This window comes from Nannobrachium achirus (genome assembly GCF_963921795.1).
Source record: "Nannobrachium achirus genome assembly, chromosome: 5".
In the NCBI taxonomy this organism is placed as follows: Eukaryota; Metazoa; Chordata; class Actinopteri; order Myctophiformes; family Myctophidae; genus Nannobrachium; species Nannobrachium achirus.
This window is the reverse complement of record NC_137814.1, coordinates 6,556,946-6,576,221: the sequence shown is the minus strand read 5'-3', so window position 1 is coordinate 6,576,221 and position 19,276 is coordinate 6,556,946. Positions and strand designations below refer to the sequence as shown.

General features: G+C 44.8%; 1 protein-coding gene across 1 annotated transcript in view; it reads right to left on the bottom strand.

Annotated features, from left to right (window-relative positions):
* Positions 1–19,276, bottom strand: part of dnah9 (dynein, axonemal, heavy chain 9) — a gene marked incomplete at both ends in the record, with an annotated part of 122,590 nt that overhangs the window by 65,501 nt on the left and 37,813 nt on the right. Inside the window, 11 exons of the mRNA XM_080725498.1 lie at positions 413–570; positions 2,079–2,183; positions 3,585–3,741; positions 4,905–5,033; positions 5,588–5,619; positions 6,099–6,338; positions 9,418–9,543; positions 10,227–10,379; positions 10,975–11,101; positions 12,794–12,924; positions 16,222–16,499. Of these exons, the coding sequence (XP_080581624.1) occupies positions 413–570; positions 2,079–2,183; positions 3,585–3,741; positions 4,905–5,033; positions 5,588–5,619; positions 6,099–6,338; positions 9,418–9,543; positions 10,227–10,379; positions 10,975–11,101; positions 12,794–12,924; positions 16,222–16,499 (1,636 nt within the window). The remainder of the gene's footprint in view (positions 1–412; positions 571–2,078; positions 2,184–3,584; positions 3,742–4,904; positions 5,034–5,587; positions 5,620–6,098; positions 6,339–9,417; positions 9,544–10,226; positions 10,380–10,974; positions 11,102–12,793; positions 12,925–16,221; positions 16,500–19,276) is intronic.

Sequence of the window (19,276 nt, the reverse complement as noted above, 5' to 3'; positions counted from 1 at the left end):
CCATACAGTTTACGGGATCATGGCTATGTTCCCTTGACCCTATGTTCCCTCACTGGGGCTAGGGTTAGGGTTTGGCTTAGGTTTAGGCATACTGTATAGTGGTTAACATTCACACCAGCGTCAGCAGGTTGACGGAACCATAGGGCTGAGATAACTTGAGCATGGACCCCAGTTTACATAGATTCCCTGCAGTCACAGAGCGTGAAGAAGACAAAGAGGACAAAGACCAGGTCATTTTATCGTCTAATCAGGCTTTTATGAACACCCTGGACAGATTTTAATTGGCTTGATTCAATATTTAGATATTTGATGTAAATGTTACTAGGCCCTCCTCCTGCGGGGCTTCTCCCCATACACACCAATTGTAACTTCAAACTCCATTTTAACCATGATAGATTCGTAGATAGATGACCTGAACAGAGCCTTGAGGTTCTCAGGCAGCTCGGTGCGTCCGGCGTATCCAGGGTTCATGGTGATGAAGATGCCCACAGAGGGCGCCAGAGAGACCTCCTCCCCCAGGAAGTTGAACCTCTGCTTCCTGTCCCGCACCGCGTCCTGGATGCTCTTCACCTGCAACCAAGGAAGATCAAAGAAGGAATGGACACCAACGTCATTTTAGGCTCCATGCCATCCGCCATGACACTTTGGGTGGCGGAAGTGGCACCGGAGGTTCGGTGAATAACATTGCGTCTATGAGCTTCGGCTGGGACAGCTCATGAACAAAAATCAAACCTCGGTTCGAAGTGGAGCGGTGAATCTGTGTGTGTGTGTGTGTGTGTGTGTGTGTGTGTGTGTGTGTGTGTGTGTGTGTGTGTGTTTGTGCCTGCACAACAGCGCCCCTCCTTTAACTTGTGTGGCCACTCAAGGTATTGCCATGCTACGGACATACCCAGCCAGCCAGCCAGCCAGCCACATAGCCAGCCAGCCACAGACATACCTGTCGATTGGGAGCGCTTTCACCGCTCCAAAAATTATTCTGAACGATAGAGACCTTTATAAAACACTCAGCTCAGGAATATAAAAGAAAACATGTCACACATTGTTTTGTGCTGTGTTGCTTTTCGGTGAGTACACTGTATAACATTATAGAGGCATCTAAAGAGCACAATTTACGTTTCTGAACTAGATAGTATCGCGAGACTCTCCACCATTCCATGTCTGGAATACAAATCTCGCGACAGCTCCGAGACAGAAACTATACTTGCAGCTGTTTAGGTGCCTCAATAAAATTATGTACTGTGCACATCGTAAAGCAAGTGATTGTAAAAATACCTGTGATATGTCTTCTTTTATATTCCTGGAGCGATTATACAACAAAGGTCTCTATCGTTCAGAATTATTTTTTGTTCATGAGCTGTCCCAGCCGAAGCTCATAGACGCTAATGTTATTCACCTAACCTCCAGTGCCACTTCCGCCACCCAAAGTGTCATGGCGGATAGGCGTGGTCACCAACGCGTCACAGGGTGTCTTCTCCTCTTGCTCCTAGCCTGCAACCACGTGACACAAAGACTCATGGGAGATGTAGTCTCTGACATAAACCTATCAGAAAGAGACATCTGTTGTCTCCACGTGACCCAAATACATCTTGGAGGTGTAGTCTCGCGAATTTTTATCCCACGATTTTTGTAACCCATGTTTCACCCGGTGTCAGTTATCTAATGTAACTGAAACCGACTCCCTCTGACAACCTGGGAGACCACAGACTGACCTCATGCTTCCTTCTGTGCATGAGGAGTCCACGTCGCTTCTTTTCACCTGACAGGGGGGATTTCCCCGGTTGGACGTAGCACGTGGAAGGAACACGTTATTCCAACCAGTTCCTTTCCCCTCCATCCGGCTGGTCAGGGAGAGGCAGTATGGAGACCAGGATTACTGCATGTTTTTTGTGAGGGTACCGTATCTACCCTAGAAGACACGGGAGAACAGGCAAACTCCACACAGAAAGGCCCTTTTGCAAACCCCATGTGTTAACATATATTATGTATTGAAGAGTACCTGGACAGCCACCACGCTCAGAACCTCCACAGACAGCCTGTATAATATGTTATAATATATTTATGTGTATATTGAACAGTACCTGGACAGCCACCACGCTCAGAACCTCCACAGAGATCCTGTTGAACTCATCAAAGCATCCCCAGGCCCCCGTCTGGGCCAGACCCTTGTATATGTTACCACACGACTAGAGGGAGAGGGAGAGAGAGAGAGACAGAGAGAGAGAGAGAGAGAGAGAGAGAGAGAGAGAGAGACAGAGAGAGAGAGAGAGAGAGAGAGAGAGAGACAGAGAGAGAGAGAGAGAGAGGAGAGGGAGAGGGAGAGAGAGACAGAGAGAGAGAGAGAGAGAGAGAGAGAGAGAGAGTGAGAGAGAGAGAGAGAGAGAGAGAGAGACCTTATAGATCAGTGTTTCTGAAATGGGGGTATGTGTACCCTATAGGCGTACTGCAGGGGGTACATGAGAAATGCCCCCAAAAAGGAAAGATATAAGTAAAAATCGTAATAATATTATTCATAGTTAAAGAATTAAAAACAATTGAATTAGGAAGGGGAAAACACATTTACTGTTGTGTTTAATGATGACTCATGGATAAACTTGGTGTGAGCCTAATAGCTGCTAAACCGAAATTACATGGTACCAGGCAACTGGGATGTGCTAATGTTTTAAAGTTATTGACATGAAAACTGGACTGAAATGTTTTGGCCACAGTGTTGAAAATACATCTGCTCAGTGCTCAGGAAACACAGTTTGACAATCTTTCACTCCATTTCTTCTATGTGATTTTATATTCTTGAAATAGATGGTTTATCATAGCATCATGTAGGCTATTTATGGTTTTAATTGCAGTTTTAAGAGCGAAATGTTGTTGTCGGGTAAAGGGGGTACTTGGATTCAGAAATCAGGGAAAGGGGTTGCTCAAGCCAAAAAAGATTGAGAAATAAAGGGGTGCAGGAAAAAATCGTTTTGAATTCGAATCACGTTTTTAACATGGTACGATTCAGAATCGATTCAATTTTTTTATTAGATATTATTTAATAGATATTATGATTTTTATTTTATTTTATGATTTTTATTTTATTTTATGATTTTTTTTATAATGATTTAAAAAAAAATTAGGTATTCATTATGTTGTGTTTGTACAAGTTAAAAGAATGTGTGCAAACATGAATAAATCAGACATGTTGTCTTGGATTTATTATTATTGCAATAAGTTGATAAAACCTTTACAATTATAAAAGCTACGTAAATGTACTCTGCTTTCATGCCAGCAGACTGGAGTAGCTCCTGATATCCTATGAATTTAAAAGAGAATCGTTTTGAATCGAGAATCGTTTTTAAATCTGAAAATAATCGTTTCTGAATTCGAATCGTTCGGAATTGAAAAAATCGAAAGAAATCGTGAATCGTGACCCCAAGAATCGATTCTGAATCGAATCGTGGATGTTACCACACACACACACACACACACACACACACACACACACACACACACACACACACACACACACACACACACACACACACACACACACACACACACACACACACACACACACACACACACACACACACACACACACACACTACCTTGTAGTCCATCTGCTCAGAGCAGTTGAATACATAGACCATGATGCCTAGCGCTCGGCCCAGGTCCTTGGTGGTCTCCGTCTTCCCGGTGCCCGCCGGGCCGGCCGGGGCTCCGGACATGGTGAGGTGGAGGGACTGGGTCAGAGTGATGTAACACCTACGCACACACACACGCACACACACACACACACACACGTACGCACGCACACACACACGCACACACACACGCACACACGCACACACACACACACACACACAGACACACACACCACACACACACACACACACACACACACACACACACACACACACACACACACACACACACACACACACACACACACACACAGACACACACACACACACGCACACGGTAAATGTGTGCATGTTGCAGCGGCGGCGTGGACAGGCTTCAAACAAACTTTACAAGTCTGTGAATTAATGATAAACGAAATGTCTGCACTCTGTGGTGTGCAGTTAAGCAAGCCTGCTGGACGCTGCCAGCTGACCCTCATTCATGTGAGTGGCATGTTTACATTTAAACCACCTCTCCTGCAAGTTTAAAATTAATCCCTTACTGATGTTTAAATTTAAAGTAGCAGTGCAACAGGATTAAGATTAATCCAGGTTTACAGTGAAAATTCAAACCAAGATTAAAAATATGGTTTAAAACTAAACCTATTGATGAAAACTAGGTTTAAAGTTTGGTGCAACTGGATTAAAAGATAAACCTTGATCTAAACCAGGTTAAGGCTTAATCTGTGTTGGTGTAAACCACCCCTCCCCTATAGTTAGATGACCAGGTATTCTATAGTCAGAGGAGTGATGGTGACCTACCGGTCGGTGAGGGGGGTGATGACCATGGAGGGGTGTTCCTACCTGTCAGTAACCTCGCCTACCAGGCTTTCTGGGGGAAAGCCTGGTGTTCGTTCACAACAGGCCGTTTGGTTTCCGCCTAAAGTGCGGAAACCACTAGAAGAAGCGACATCGCTTTGATTTGGTTCCCCCCTGTTTGTTTCCCCAATCCCTATTAAAATGCTGGAGTAGCCTAGTGTAGTCTTGCCAGTCGCTAACAGTTGGACAAAAAGATGCATATACCAAATGATTTTTTCAAAAGTAAAACTACTCTGCATCAAGGAGTTTATTAGGTAGGCCCTACAAGTATGTCCTTGAGCGCAGGGGAATATTTTGGGTTAAAACTGAATCCGGTTTGATCTTTCCGGCAAATTGTAGTCCTTTGAGTACTACAGCATGACGTTTTGTGGTTTCCGCTCCAGACCGGTTACAAACCCGAAAAGTGAAGTGATCCCAGACTACTACCTGTCGGTGAGGGGGGTGATGACCAGTCGAGGGGTGTTCCCCAGGTATTCGTAGGAGTAGAGGAACTGGGCGTCACAGATGTTGGCGTAGCAGTGCCTCTCCTTCTCGTCCCAGCGATGTCTCAGCTGACTGGGGTTTAAAGCACAAGTGTTTTAAGTGTCGTGCTTGTGTAAAACAGTGGTTCTCAACCTGTGGGTCGGTCGGGACCCCCAGGGGGGGTCTCCAAATTATTTTGGGGTGGTCCCACAGACGATTAACTTAATGTGCAACATTGTTTTCTCACTCAACAGTAAACAAACCAACATAAAGTTTAAGTGTATAGAGGGTATATGCACATTTCTGAAGTGACAATTTAAGGACTTTTTAATGCCTCTAAAATGTCAAATTAAACATTGGCCAAATTGTCCAATATTAGAGGCAGAAATTGTGAACATAGCCAATCTACATGCTGAGCATGTAGATTGGCTATTTTCACAATAAAACCGTGTTGTACAAAATGTAATGCCTCAACTCTTAGTGCTTGTCAGGGTGGGGGGGGGGGGGGGGGGGGGGGGTCCCCAGTTAAAACATGATTATTTTGGGGGTCGCGGCTTGAAAAGGTTGAGAACCACTGGTGTAAAAGAATGTGTGATACATCTTCAGTAGCTTGCTTTGATTTGAAAGTGATGATCCAAAATAGTTACCTTAACCATAGGAACGCCTGGGAGTGCTCCACCTAGAGGTGGTGAGATGAATGGCCAGGTTGGACAATGTGCAAATGAAAAGGAAAAAAATAAAATAGATAAAGTGTTATTTTTGGTTATTGATTAAATTGATTTGTTTGATTGACTGTTGCAACCCTAACCCATGGTATACAGCATGTCAATCTAACATGATTTGATTTGATTACAATTTAGGCATTTTTAGAAGATTTTATCCAGGGCGGTTTACAGTAAGCAAGGTAAACACAATGTAATAGATCAAATGCATATCAGAAATAGTCATCTAGGATCATAGGTAAACCAAGAACCTATCATCAGTCTGACAGTAGAATATCAAAAAAGAGCAATAATCCGATTAAATTAGTTTGATTGACTGTAGCAACCCTAGCCAGTACCATGGCTAGGGTGTGTGTGTGTGTGTGTGTGTGTGTGTGTGTGTGTGTGTGTGTGTGCGTGCGTGCGTGCGTGCGTGCGTGCGTGTGTGTCAGACCACCTTCTGGCTGATGATCTTTGCCACCACGTCTCGGGCGTGGACATCGATGGTGCAGAGGGTCATGACCTTCTGGCGGTCGCCGGGCGACAGCTGTCCAATCAGCATGGAGATGAGCGTGTTGAGCATGGACACCTGCTTCCTGTTGTAGTCCTTCATGGCCCCCTCCAGACCCTCCTCCAGACGGCCGAACGCCACGCCCACGTCGTAGCTCCACCAGATCTGGGTGCAGGTCAGCGCCACCTGGTGGATGGGAAATGTCCCTTGTTTAAAGACGTGGTTCTCTTTTTTTTTTAAGCGGTGAAAACCGCTTCCTATGAGTGGCTTTGTGTGTCCCATGCCCATATATGGTCATTTCAGTCCAGAATGAACAGGTTTTTTCAAAAACAGAATGTCCGTTTAATTACCATATATGGTGATCTCAGTCCAGAATGAACAGGGTTTTTCAAAAACACAATGTATGTCACCTCATGTCCATATATGGTCACTCCAGGCCAGAATGAACAGGTTTTTTCTGTCCCGTACGTCCAGAATATCAGTCCAGAATGAATAGGCTTTTTCAAAAAGCAAAATGTGTGTCCCATGTCCATATATGTCCATTTCAGTTCAGAATGAATAGGCTTTATCTGTCCTGTACGTCCAGAATATGTGTGTAGTGTCCCTCCTGGTCTGATGAATGGATACTTTGAGGATTGGTCAAGCTTCATATGATAATTTGGCCTTCAGGTTTTATCTGTCCTGAACATCCAATAGTTCTCACCTACTGCATCCACAACTAATGCTAATCCAACCAGCACAGACCAACTTCCCCATCACCTGTGACATACCCAGAAGAGAGGAGATCAGGAAAGCTGTACAACAGCTGAAAAATCGCACCCGTGCGAAGTGAGCGGTGCAAACTAATTCCTGCGCAAATCAGTGTTGATAGGCATGCATGGCAATATTCTTTTTGTTGTGTATGATGTCAGTCTAGAGGTCTGCTCAGACTATATAAGTCTTTAATGTCATTTCTCATCAGTTAGTTGACCAAGCTACGGATTGTAGCTTGTAAGAGTGTCATAGTGTAATGATAAGTGACCTTATTTACCTCCAGAGAGGCCTCCAGAGAGGCGAGAAGAGGCCAGAAGATGAATATTTTAGTTTTTCAAAGTCTGTTCATTTGTATTTTAAACTTGTATTACCTGCCTATCATTTATAACCTGTAAGATTTTCCACAGTCTGTCTAAAAGTGTGGTTATTTTATCGCTTATAAGTGATATTCATCTAATATAATTTTGAAATTCAAGGTTAGCACCGCTCAATAATCTTTTATGACGTATTTTACGCGGCCTAAACGCGTTATGACCTATTTTACGCGGCCTAAACGCGTTATGACGTATTTTACGCGGCCTTAACGCGTTCTAAATCAGGGTGAACCAAACGAGTGCCTCTGTGACTATGACATCATGGACAGATCAACAGAATCGAAGTGTTTCATTGGTCTAGCGAACTCATGTCATCATCATTTGTGACATCATAGTTTTGGTAAAAAATCGGTCTATAGGAGCGGTTAGCACCGCTCAAAAATGGGAAAGCAGCAGGGCCAGATAACAGACCTGGGAAACTGAAATAATTATAGAGGGATGCAGTTGACAAACAACTAAGAGACCACCAAGCAGGATTTTTTATATATATTTTTAAAACCTATTATACCGGCTGTCATACCGGCTCTCCAGACAATTCTATACTAAGATTCACCGCTTCACTTCGAACCGAGGTTTGATTTTTTTTTTTTTATCCCACGATTTTGTAACCCATTTCCACCCAGTGCCAACTGCCTATGTAATCCTGGGCTCTGCTCTCCCTCTGCCACGCCTGGGGAGACAACGGACAAACTGCATGCTTCCTTCAATGCATGAGTAGGCCAAGTTGCTTCTTTTCACCCGACAGGGGGGATTTCCCTGGGATGGACGTAGTACGTGATAGGAACACGTTATTCCAACCAGTTCCTTTCCCCTCCATTAGGCCAGGGGGAGGCATTACTGCATGTTTTTGTGAGGGTATCAACCACAGATATAAAAAGCTAGATACCTCGTCCATCCGCTGCAGTTGATTGGAGCGACCCGTCCAACTTGATAGGCACGAAAGAGGAAGTGTCGAGGGCAGGCTGCCACTCAAAAAAACTACTGGCCAATCACAACGCGTCTTTTCCGGGACTTTTCCATTCAAACCTGCCTCTGATTTGCCTACCGACCTTGTTGTCATTTACGCACACAGAAGAATTCCAAGCCTGTCAATCAAAAATGCCCACCAAGGCGAGACGGGTACCAGAGAGCCGGAAGAGGTGTCTACCTTTTTATGTCTATGGTATCAACCCTAGGAGACACGGGGAGAACATGCAAACTCCACACAGAAAGGCCCTATCGCCAACCCCACCTAGGGTGTAGACGCTGATGATACAAAGGGAGGAACACGCCCCCAGTGCCCACAGCGTCCCCTGGCGGGAATCGAACCCAGGACTTTCTAGCTGTGAGGCGAAACGCTAACCACTGCACCACCGTGCCCCAGTGCCCCAAGCAGTGGTTCTCAACCTGACTGCAGGCCTCCAACGAGGCCACCGATGTCCGTCCATCCATCCTTGGCCCTGTCCCCTTGCTCAAGAGTCCGCACCTCGCTGGGCCCCCTTCCTCTGGGGGGCGTCAGAGTGCCAGCTGCACCCTCGTGTCGCGACCCGGCTTTCGCCTTGCGCCCCTGCACGGTCGCTATGGGCCAGCGCTTGTCCCGCAACGCAGAGGCGCTGGAGTGCCTGCTGCGCCGTCCTGTCACGCCCTAGCCTTCACCATGCGCCCCTACTTGGCCGATGCTTGTCCCACATACTCAGGCTTTCGCTACAGTGCCCCTCTCAAGGGGGGCGGACGTCTCCGCGGGACGCCCTGTGGCGCCCTGAGTTGAGGCATTTACATTTTGTTTAACACGGTTCCATTGTGAAAATAGCCGATCTACATGCTCACAACGCCTCACAACGAGGCGTTGTGAGCATGTAGATCTGCTATTTTCACAATTTCACCCTCTAGTATATATATATATTTTTTTTAATGTTTTTTATCCCACGATTTTTGCAACCCATTTTTCTCACCCTGCGACTAACCTGTATTCCTGGTTTCCGCTCTCCCCCTAGGGGTAGTATAGAAACCAGGACTACTGCATGTTTTTGAGTGAGGGCCTATGCCCAAGGAGACACGGGGAGAACATGCAAACTCACCACAGAGAGGCCCTACCCTCTAGTATTTGACATCACATCACATCACATCACATCACATCACATCACATAACATAGTGCTACCTGAGCTGGGTAGTCAAACAGCCACTGGTCTCTGGGTTTGTCTTCATAGGTCGCCACTGCTTCGCTCATCTGATGACGAACCGTGGAGCGCATGGAGTCCAGCACCCGGTTCAACCACACCTCCACCTATGAACACAACACACAACTTAAAACACCTCCACCTATGAACACAACACAGCACCCACACCTTAGCTCATTTGATGTCCACGACGTGCCAACGTGTCGATGTTGCACAAGACGCAAGTTGGCACCTCGACAGACTGCAGTCTGAGTCTAGTTATATTGTATATTATCAATGTACCTGTCCAGTGCAGTCTAGTTATATTGTATACCAGTAAGACTCCCTAAATCGGGAGATAAGCGACCGTAAGGTCGCATACACAAACTTTGGAAGGCAATGGTAGCCAATCAGGAGGGAATATGGGAAATGGGACAGATCCATGTTGATGACATGACTGTAGAGATACTGTGTACCGCTTTGCGTGATTTTAGGGAAGAATCTGTAAGAGCAGTGTCCAAAAATGTGTTTTTCAAAAATCTGCCTCATGGTGGCGCTAGAAAAGGGCCATGTGAGAAATGCCAAGGAGTGTGTGTGCAAATGTTGGCATGGATCGGGGCAACGGTGGCGGAGATATGAGTAGGGCAAAAGTGTAACGTGACGTGATGTGATGTGACGTGACGTGACGTGACAGACTGACTGACGGACAGCCGGTGGAGGTTTTGATAGTAACTGCGACCTGACGGTCACAATTATCAATGTACCTGTCCAGTGCAGTCTAGTTACAATATATTGTATATTATCAGTGTACCTGTCCAGTGCAGTCACAGGGCTGGTCGAAGGTGACATACTCCTCCTCTTTACTGTACATGCCCAGGCCAGTCTTTGTAGGGTTGCTGTCAGCGTCAGTTTCAAACTGCATCTTAGCCATGTTGTCAAACAGCTTGGACAGATGATTCTGAACCTGTAAACACGCAATATGTTGTCAGACTGCTTGAACGGATGGTTCTGTCACAATCATTTTAACCCCTTTACCCTTTATGTTGGCTACTCAAAAACCTTCCTTGGCAGTGTAGAGCTGGGGTTCTCAAACCTTTTTAGACCCCCAAAATAAACATATATGAACTGGGGACCCCCACCCTGACAAGCACTTGGAATTGTAGGTATTACTTTTAAAGTGACTCGGTTCCACAGATAAATATTGTGAAAATAGCCGATCTACATGCTAACAACGCCTCGCAGTGCGAGGCGTTGTGAGCTTGTAGGTCGGCTATTTTCACAATGTTCGCCTCTTGCTTACTTAATATTTGACAGTTTGGCCAGTTTGGCATTAAAACTGTCTTGAAAATCCTTAAATTGACACTTTATAAATGTGCAGATACCCTGTATACACTTATGTTGGTTTGTCTACCGTTGAGTGAGACATTTTTTTTTTTTTTTTTTACATTAAGCTAATCATCATGGGACCCCACAAAATAATTTGGCGATCCCACTTGGGGTCCCGACCCCAAGTTTGAGAACCACTGTATTAGACCATTGGTTCTCAAAGTGTGACTGACCTGATGAGGGTTGGTTCCGTTGGACAGAATGTCCAGCAGGTCAGCTGAGGAGATGAAGTAGAACCTGGGGAAGGCCAGACGCTTGGTGTCCAGATACTCTGCTAGAGCCTTCTCACACAGAGACAGCCTGTAGGAGGACAGACATGAGGGTCAACACAGAGACAGATACTCTGCTAGAGCCTTCTCACACAGAGACAGTCTGTAAGAGGAGGAGAGACACTGTCAACACAGAGACAGATACTCTGCTAGAGCCTTCTCACACAGAGACAGTCTGTAAGAGGAGAGACATGGTCAACACAGAGACAGATACTCTGCTAAAGCCTTCTCACACAGAGACAGTCTGTAAGAGGAGAGACATGGTCAACACAGAGACAGATACTCTGCTAGAGCCTTCTCACACAGAGACAGTCTGTAAGAGGAGAGACATGGTCAACACAGAGACAGATACTCTGCTAGAGCCTTCTCACACAGAGACAGCCTGTAAGAGGAGAGACATGGTCAACACAGACAGATACTCTGCTAGAGCCTTCTCACACAGAGACAGTCTGTAAGAGGAGGAGAGACACACTGTCTACACAGAGACAGATACTCTGCTAGAGCCTTCTCACACAGAGACAGTCTGTAAGAGGAGGAGAGACACACTGTCAACACAGAGACAGATACTCTGCTAGAGCCTTCTCACACAGAGACAGTCTGGAGGAGGAGAGACACAGAGGGTCAACACAGAGACAGAAGTAGCTACTTTCCCTTCCCACGGTTCAGTGAGTGAGGTCTCTCTCGAAAATGTCTGCGAACGACGAAAACAACAACATTAGAGCAGCGCCTTCAGCTTTTAAAGCTGATATATCGCAATAGTATCGCATCGCAAAGATTCACAATATATCGTGATACTATTGCATCGTGACCCAAGTATCGTCATACGTATTGCATCGCGAGATTCTTGCCAATATCCACCCCTAGCGGTTCTCAACCTTTTCAGACCGCGACCCCCCAACATAATCATCTTCTTAGTGCTGACGAGCACTAGGAATTGAGGCATTACATTTTGTATAACACGGTTCTATTGTGAAAATAGACGATCTACATGCTCACAAAGCCCCGCGTTGTGAGCATATAGATCGGCTATTTTCACAATTTTCACAATTTCAGCAAATATTTGACAATTTGGTTAAAAATTTGAAATCGTAAAAAAAGTAAAAAGAAATAAATTAAAAAATCACACCCAATGTGAAGTGAGCGGTGGTCGCGACAGAGTATTTCCCGGTGGATCTGTGCACAAGGGGCGGGGGTGCGGGAGGCGAGTTTAGAAACTCTACGCTTTCTAAGGGAAGGAGCGCTCGTTTTCTACAGCGTCGGCAGTTATTGTCCACGACATTGCAAGCGGCGGGGCGGAGCGCCGCGCGAGTTACGAAGCCGTGGTGAATGCAATCGTTCTATTTATGCCCAGGCCGTAAGGCCTGGGCAAGCGCACGATAAACGCCATGATAATTGGGTTTTGGTGCACCTCGCGCGGTCCAAGTTACTACAATGGAGCACTCTCTACCTCCGGTTCAGCCAATCACAAGCTTCTTCATTCATTCATTCTTGCCCATCGACCCCGCCCCTTGTGCACAGATCCACCGGGAAATACTCGGTCGCGCGGTGGTCGTGCTTGCATAACGTCTTCAGACTAGGATTTGAGTCTAAGATGTACAGACTATGCTACACACACACACGTTTTGCTATGGCAAAACGCTGAGGAAAAAGGCTACAGACACACACCCAGCCACTCTATGGAGCGGTTTACCACCGCTCAAAAAGGAATAGTTTATAAAGTGACCTGTTCTGGAGGTCCTCCAGTCTGTCCAGCAGGCCTGCTTTATTGGTGGCCTCCACCACGTTGGGGGTTTGGTGGGCGGCGGCCGCCAGCTCCTTGAAGTCACTGTCGATCCCCTCGAAGCGCTTGGAGTCCTGAGAGAGAGAGAGAGAGAGAGAGAGAGAGAGAGAGAGAGAGAGAGAGAGAGAGAGAGAGAGAGAGGGTTTCATACAGGGACGTGCAAATTCTAAAAGGTTCTTTTGGTGAACATTTAGAAAATAGCAGACCTCCAAGCTCAAAACGTGTTGCAGCGTGACGCATTGTAGGTTGGAGGTCGGCAATTTTTGGTACTTGATCCCACACTACACTGCTCAAGTGGATACTGGAGATGTGGCGTAACAGCATGGATCTTTACACAGAAAGGGCAATAAGACAGACAATAAGATGCTGCATTCAAGTTCAAGAGAGTTCAGACAAGGCAATTCTCTTGAATGCTGCCTTCAGGTATGGCATGGAAAGAGGGCATTTGTTTTTTCTTTTACCATAAAACCTGCATTCATGGTCTGGAGCACTTTTTACAGACAGGTAAAAGGGCAGGGGCTCAAACCCCCATTGATGTCTATGTGTGCATGTTTGTCTCAGGAATGTGTTTTCGGGCCAAGGACCCCTTAGCTGAGAGAGAGATGAAGCAGGGACCCCCAGATTCCATATTGTTTGACAGCACAATCATCAGTGTATTTTGGATTCATTTCAATCTGTGTCATCAGATATGTAACAACTTGAACCGTCAATGGGGAACGTGCGTATGACGTTTTGTAGGCCGATTTGGAGTTATCGGCCTACAAAACCAGCGCCATTGCCGAGGGGGACCAGTAAAAAAAAATAAAAAAATTGAAGCAACAGTACTGAGAGATCAGATGTTGAAACATTTTCCAGTGACTACATATAAAATAGCCTACAATTAAAAAAAAAGTGTCCCCATTATGCAAGTAAACAACATTCGATTGTGATTTAATAAATAGGCTTAGGCCTAAAGAGATTATATTTTAATCGGCAATGCAACACAGGTCCCGTTTTACAATACAAAGTGAAGCTCACTCGACCATTTCTCTCTCTCTTTCTCTCTCTAAACGGAAAATGACTTACCTCTGTAGATAGAAAATAGCCTAAAAGCATTCCTTTCTCCCTGGCTTTTGTTTCAATGTTAATATTATAGATTCCTAGGCAACCAACCAGCAGCATTGACAATAATAAGTCTACATTTATGATAAAGTTTACACCGCTCTGACTTCTGACAGTGCCTGTCAATCAGTTCACACAGCTGCAGACAGTATGTTAGATTGAGTAGACCTCACCACATGAAAGGCAGAGGCACGCATGGACTTTTAATAGCCTAATAATAAGCTAAATGCTCGGTCTCTCTGAACCTCGGAAATAAACGGATTTCAGGACAATGTCACAAGTCTCAAAAAAAAAAAAAAAAGGAATCAGAACGGGACGGAAATGGACAAGACCATTACGGGGCCACTCGGGTTTGGTTTTGTAATTTGGCATAACACATATATTTCTATTTAATATATTATAGGCTTGAGCATGTCTCTCTCTCTCTCTCTCTCTCTCTCTCTCTCTTCTGTTGGATAATTAGAGAAAGCGCACCTCTCTCTCTCAATACAAAGTGATCCTTGCTTGACCACAATGTTCTCTCTCAGATGATCTGCGTAAAGTGGCAGAGTTGACTGAAGTGTCTAGGCTAATACATATTACACAGGAGGTTGAGGCCAGTAAATCTGTCATAAAAATATATCTATTGAATATATTATAGGATATAGCCTACAATGAGATTGAGCAAACGGTTTTGTTTAAAGAGAAAATATATCTGACATGGCTGAACAAGGGACAGACCCATGATGTTTACCAGGATAAGAAATAACACTAGAAAAGTTGTTATTTTGAGAGAGAAATGTCCCGCACACTTTGATATGGTTTATTTTGATGATAACTGTTGTAGCCTACAACAATCTATCTCAATACATACAGTAATAGGATCGTCATGGAGGTTGTGTAAACATTGTAGTGCACTTATTATTATTATTATAAGTGACGTCCCTCGAGGATGGCGACGGGAAATACGTCATCTGGAGCGAAACTCCGCCTTACGCTCACTTTCTATACTTAATAAACTTGACCTTTCACTCTGTACTTAGTGTGCTCTTTTTTTCCCCTCTACACCAAACCTCTTTGCCGAAAAAAGCCGATCTACCTACGCAGCGCAAGACGTTTTGAGCTTGTAGATCTGCTATTTTAGGCTAAAGTTCTCAGAATTTGGAGGTTAGGGTTCAAGTGGTTAATATAAAAAAGGAGAACAAAAGTTTTGAAGGACCCCCTGTAGTAACTCTGATGACCCCCTAGGGGTCCCAGACCCCCTGTTGAAGACCCCTGCTCTATGGCATGAGTACTTTAAAGTGTTAGTTCAGCTATTTTTGACATAAAGCTGTGTGAAATACTTGCCATTAAAATAGTGGTTACAAATGTATTAATTGATTACCAGAGTCCCGTGGTCAGAGTTCTGGTCAGTTTTAGATGAATATAAAGTAGTTCCGGTGATTTGGCAGGGGCTCATGGCCCAATCATTAAAAATAGATGAATCCACAAAACTAGCGTCATTTGTATTGTTGACCTATATCTACCAAATAGACCAACTTTCGTTCAACTTTGACCCCTCTGTCACATGGTACTATTTTTGTGTGTCCAGTATCACTACGCCGCTGCAACGTATTTCCCCAAAACAAGGTGCTTTGCAGTCAGCTGATCAGAACGAAAACCTCGCTCTATATGGTAGAAATAGGCCAACAATACAAATGACGCTAGTTTTGTGGATTCATCTATTTTCAATGATTGGGCCATGCCAAATGGCCCCCACCCCATTGGAACTACTTAATATTCATTAGAAACTGACCAGAACTCTGACCACGGGACTCTGGTAATCAATGAATACATTTGTAACCACTATTTTAATGGCAAGTATTTCACACAGCTTTATGTCAAAAATAGCTGAACTAACACTTTAAAGGTGATACACCATGCATTTAAAAAGTATTTATGTCATATGTCCCAAAAACGTTTTTCAAAAGGTTTGAGGCTAAATTACCACTCCTGAATAGAGAGCCTCTCATTTTTGAATGGCTCTCAGAGCATTTTCAGCTGCAGTACCACCTTTGGCCTGAACTGCGCAGCAAATCTGGACAGCCTGTTTTGAGAACCCGTGGGATGCTTTTAACCTCCACCTTCCCAAAACCAGAGAAAGACACAACGGTCTGAAATGGGACTTTGTGCGGATAGAAGGTGCTAGTGGGACCCCAAAAAAAGGTTTTAAAATAGGAAAAGTTAATTTTCATGGTGTATCACCTTTAAGTAAAACATTGTCAGTAGTTTTCCCACCACAGCGTGCGTACCTCGGGCAGCTGTGAGCGGATGTCATCGGAGCCGATGAAGATGCTCTCCAGGTGCGTCCAGGTGCGCTGCACCTCCAACCACACCTGGATGACGGCGTCGGCCGTGGACAGCTTCCGTTGCCACGACGACACCTGGTCCAGGAAGTGGGCCACGTGCTTGGAGGACATGAGGTTCTGCAGCGCCACCTGGTTGTCCTCCAGCGTCTCGATCAGCTCCTCGTCCGAGCGCAACAGCGCCACCTGGCTGCGGTGGTGAGGCTCGTACTGGAACTGCATGCCTGGGGGAACCATCAGTATACATTATAGCAGTGGTTCTCAACCTTTTCAGGCCACAACGCCCCAAAATAATCATATTTTAACTGGGGTCCTCAAATAGTCACTTTAGAAATGTGCATATACTGTGCCCTCTATACACTTAAACTTACTTGCGACCGTAACTATGAGAACTGGCACATCTTGTCCGGGTGTCGCTCTCCATTCTGACATGTCGCCACTCCGAAATTGACTTCTTATTGTCGGAGTGGCGACACTTCCATAGGGGTTAAGTTTAGGGTTAGGGTTAGAGATAGGGTTAGTGTCGGAATGGAGACACGTCGGAAAGGAGACATGTCGGAGTGGCGGGGTGTAACCATCTTGTCCATGTATCCGTGTATCCTTTCCTATCCCTCCTATCTCCAAACCCTCTCAGTCTGTCCTCTCTGGCTTTATCTTCAAAACATCTGACATGCGCTGTCCCTCTAATGTACTCGTTCCTGATCCTGTCCATCCTTGTTACTCCCAGAGAGAACCTCAACATTTTAGTCTCTACTACCTCCAGCTCTGCTATCTTCTCCTCAGTGCGACCATCTCTAAACCATACAACATAACTGGTCTCACCACCATCTTTTATACCTTCCCTTTCATTCTTCCTGTCACACATCACCCCTGATGTCCCCAGTTCAATTATGATCATTTTGGGGGAGTCCCCAGTTCAAATATTTTGAGGGGTCTTGCCCTGAAAGGTTGTAGGCTACCTGTCTAGAGTTGAGCTATAGTAAAGTGTACAGTAAGCTAAACTACTCTATAGTCTATAGAGTGTAGTTGTTAAGCTACCAGTACATATACCTAAGAGTATATTGTTAAGGTAGTGCTACCTGTCCACGTAGAGTGCAGTTCATAGTGAAGTGTATGTTGTTAAGCTAGTGCTACCTGTCCATGTAGAGTGCAGTTCATAGTAGGCCTATAGTGTATGTTGTTAAGCTAGTGCTACCTGTCCATGTAGAGTGCAGTTCATAGTGAAGTGTATGTTGTTAAGCTAGTGCTACCAACCTGTCCACGTAGAGTGCAGTTCATAGTGAAGTGTATGTTGTTAAGCTAGTGCTACCTGTCCATGTAGAGTGCAGTTCATAGTAGGCCTATAGTGTATGTTGTTAAGCTAGTGCTACCTGTCCATGTAGAGTGCAGTTCATAGTAGGCCTATAGTGTATGTTGTTAAGCTAGTGCTACCTGTCCATGTAGAGTGCAGTTCATAGTAGGCCTATAGTGTATGTTGTTAAGCTAGTGCTACCTGTCCATGTAGAGTGCAGTTCATAGTATAGTGTATGTTGTTAAGCTAGTGCTACCAACCTGTCCATGTAGAGTGCAGTTCATAGAGTGTATATTGTTAAGCTAGTGCTACCTGTCCACGTAGAGTGCAGTTCATAGTATAGTGTATGTTGTTAAGCTAGTGCTACCTGTCCATGTAGAGTGCAGTTCATAGTATAGTGTATGTTGTTAAGCTAGTGCTACCAACCTGTCCATGTAGAGTGCAGTTCATAGAGAGTATGTTGTTAAGCTAGTGCTACCTGTCCATGTAGAGTGCAGTTCATAGTGAAGTGTATGTTGTTAAGCTAGTGCTACCAACCTGTCCATGTAGAGTGCAGTTCATAGTGAAGTGTATGTTGTTAAGCTAGTGCTACCTGTCCATGTAGAGTGCAGTTCATAGTGAAGTGTATGTTGTTAAGCTAGTGCTACCTGTCCATGTAGAGTGCAGTTCATAGAGTGTATGTTGTTAAGCTAGTGCTACCTGTCCATGTAGAGTGCAGTTCATAGTATAGTGTATGTTGTTAAGCTAGTGCTACCTGTCCATGTAGAGTGCAGTTCATAGTATAGTGTATGTTGTTAAGCTAGTGCTACCTGTCCATGTAGAGTGCAGTTCATAGTATAGTGTATGTTGTTAAGCTAGTGCTACCTGTCCATGTAGAGTGCAGTTCATAGTGAAGTGTATGTTGTTAAGCTAGTGCTACCAACCTGTCCATGTAGAGTGCAGTTCATAGAGTGTATGTTGTTAAGCTAGTGCTACCAACCTGTCCATGTAGAGTGCAGTTCATAGAGAGTATGTTGTTAAGCTAGTGCTACCTGTCCATGTAGAGTGCAGTTCATAGTGAAGTGTATGTTGTTAAGCTAGTGCTACCAACCTGTCCATGTAGAGTGCAGTTCATAGTGAAGTGTATGTTGTTAAGCTAGTGCTACCTGTCCATGTAGAGTGCAGTTCATAGTGAAGTGTATGTTGTTAAGCTAGTGCTACCTGTCCATGTAGAGTGCAGTTCATAGAGTGTATGTTGTTAAGCTAGTGCTACCTGTCCATGTAGAGTGCAGTTCATAGTATAGTGTATGTTGTTAAGCTAGTGCTACCTGTCCATGTAGAGTGCAGTTCATAGTATAGTGTATGTTGTTAAGCTAGTGCTACCTGTCCATGTAGAGTGCAGTTCATAGTATAGTGTATGTTGTTAAGCTAGTGCTACCTGTCCATGTAGAGTGCAGTTCATAGTATAGTGTATGTTGTTAAGCTAGTGCTACCTGTCCATGTAGAGTGCAGTTCATAGTATAGTGTATGTTGTTAAGCTAGTGCTACCTGTCCATGTAGAGTGCAGTTCATAGTGAAGTGTATGTTGTTAAGCTAGTGCTACCAACCTGTCCATGTAGAGTGCAGTTCATAGAGTGTATGTTGTTAAGCTAGTGCTACCTGTCTATGTAGAGTGCAGTTCATAGTATAGTGTATGTTGTTAAGCTAGTGCTACCTGTCCACGTAGAGTGC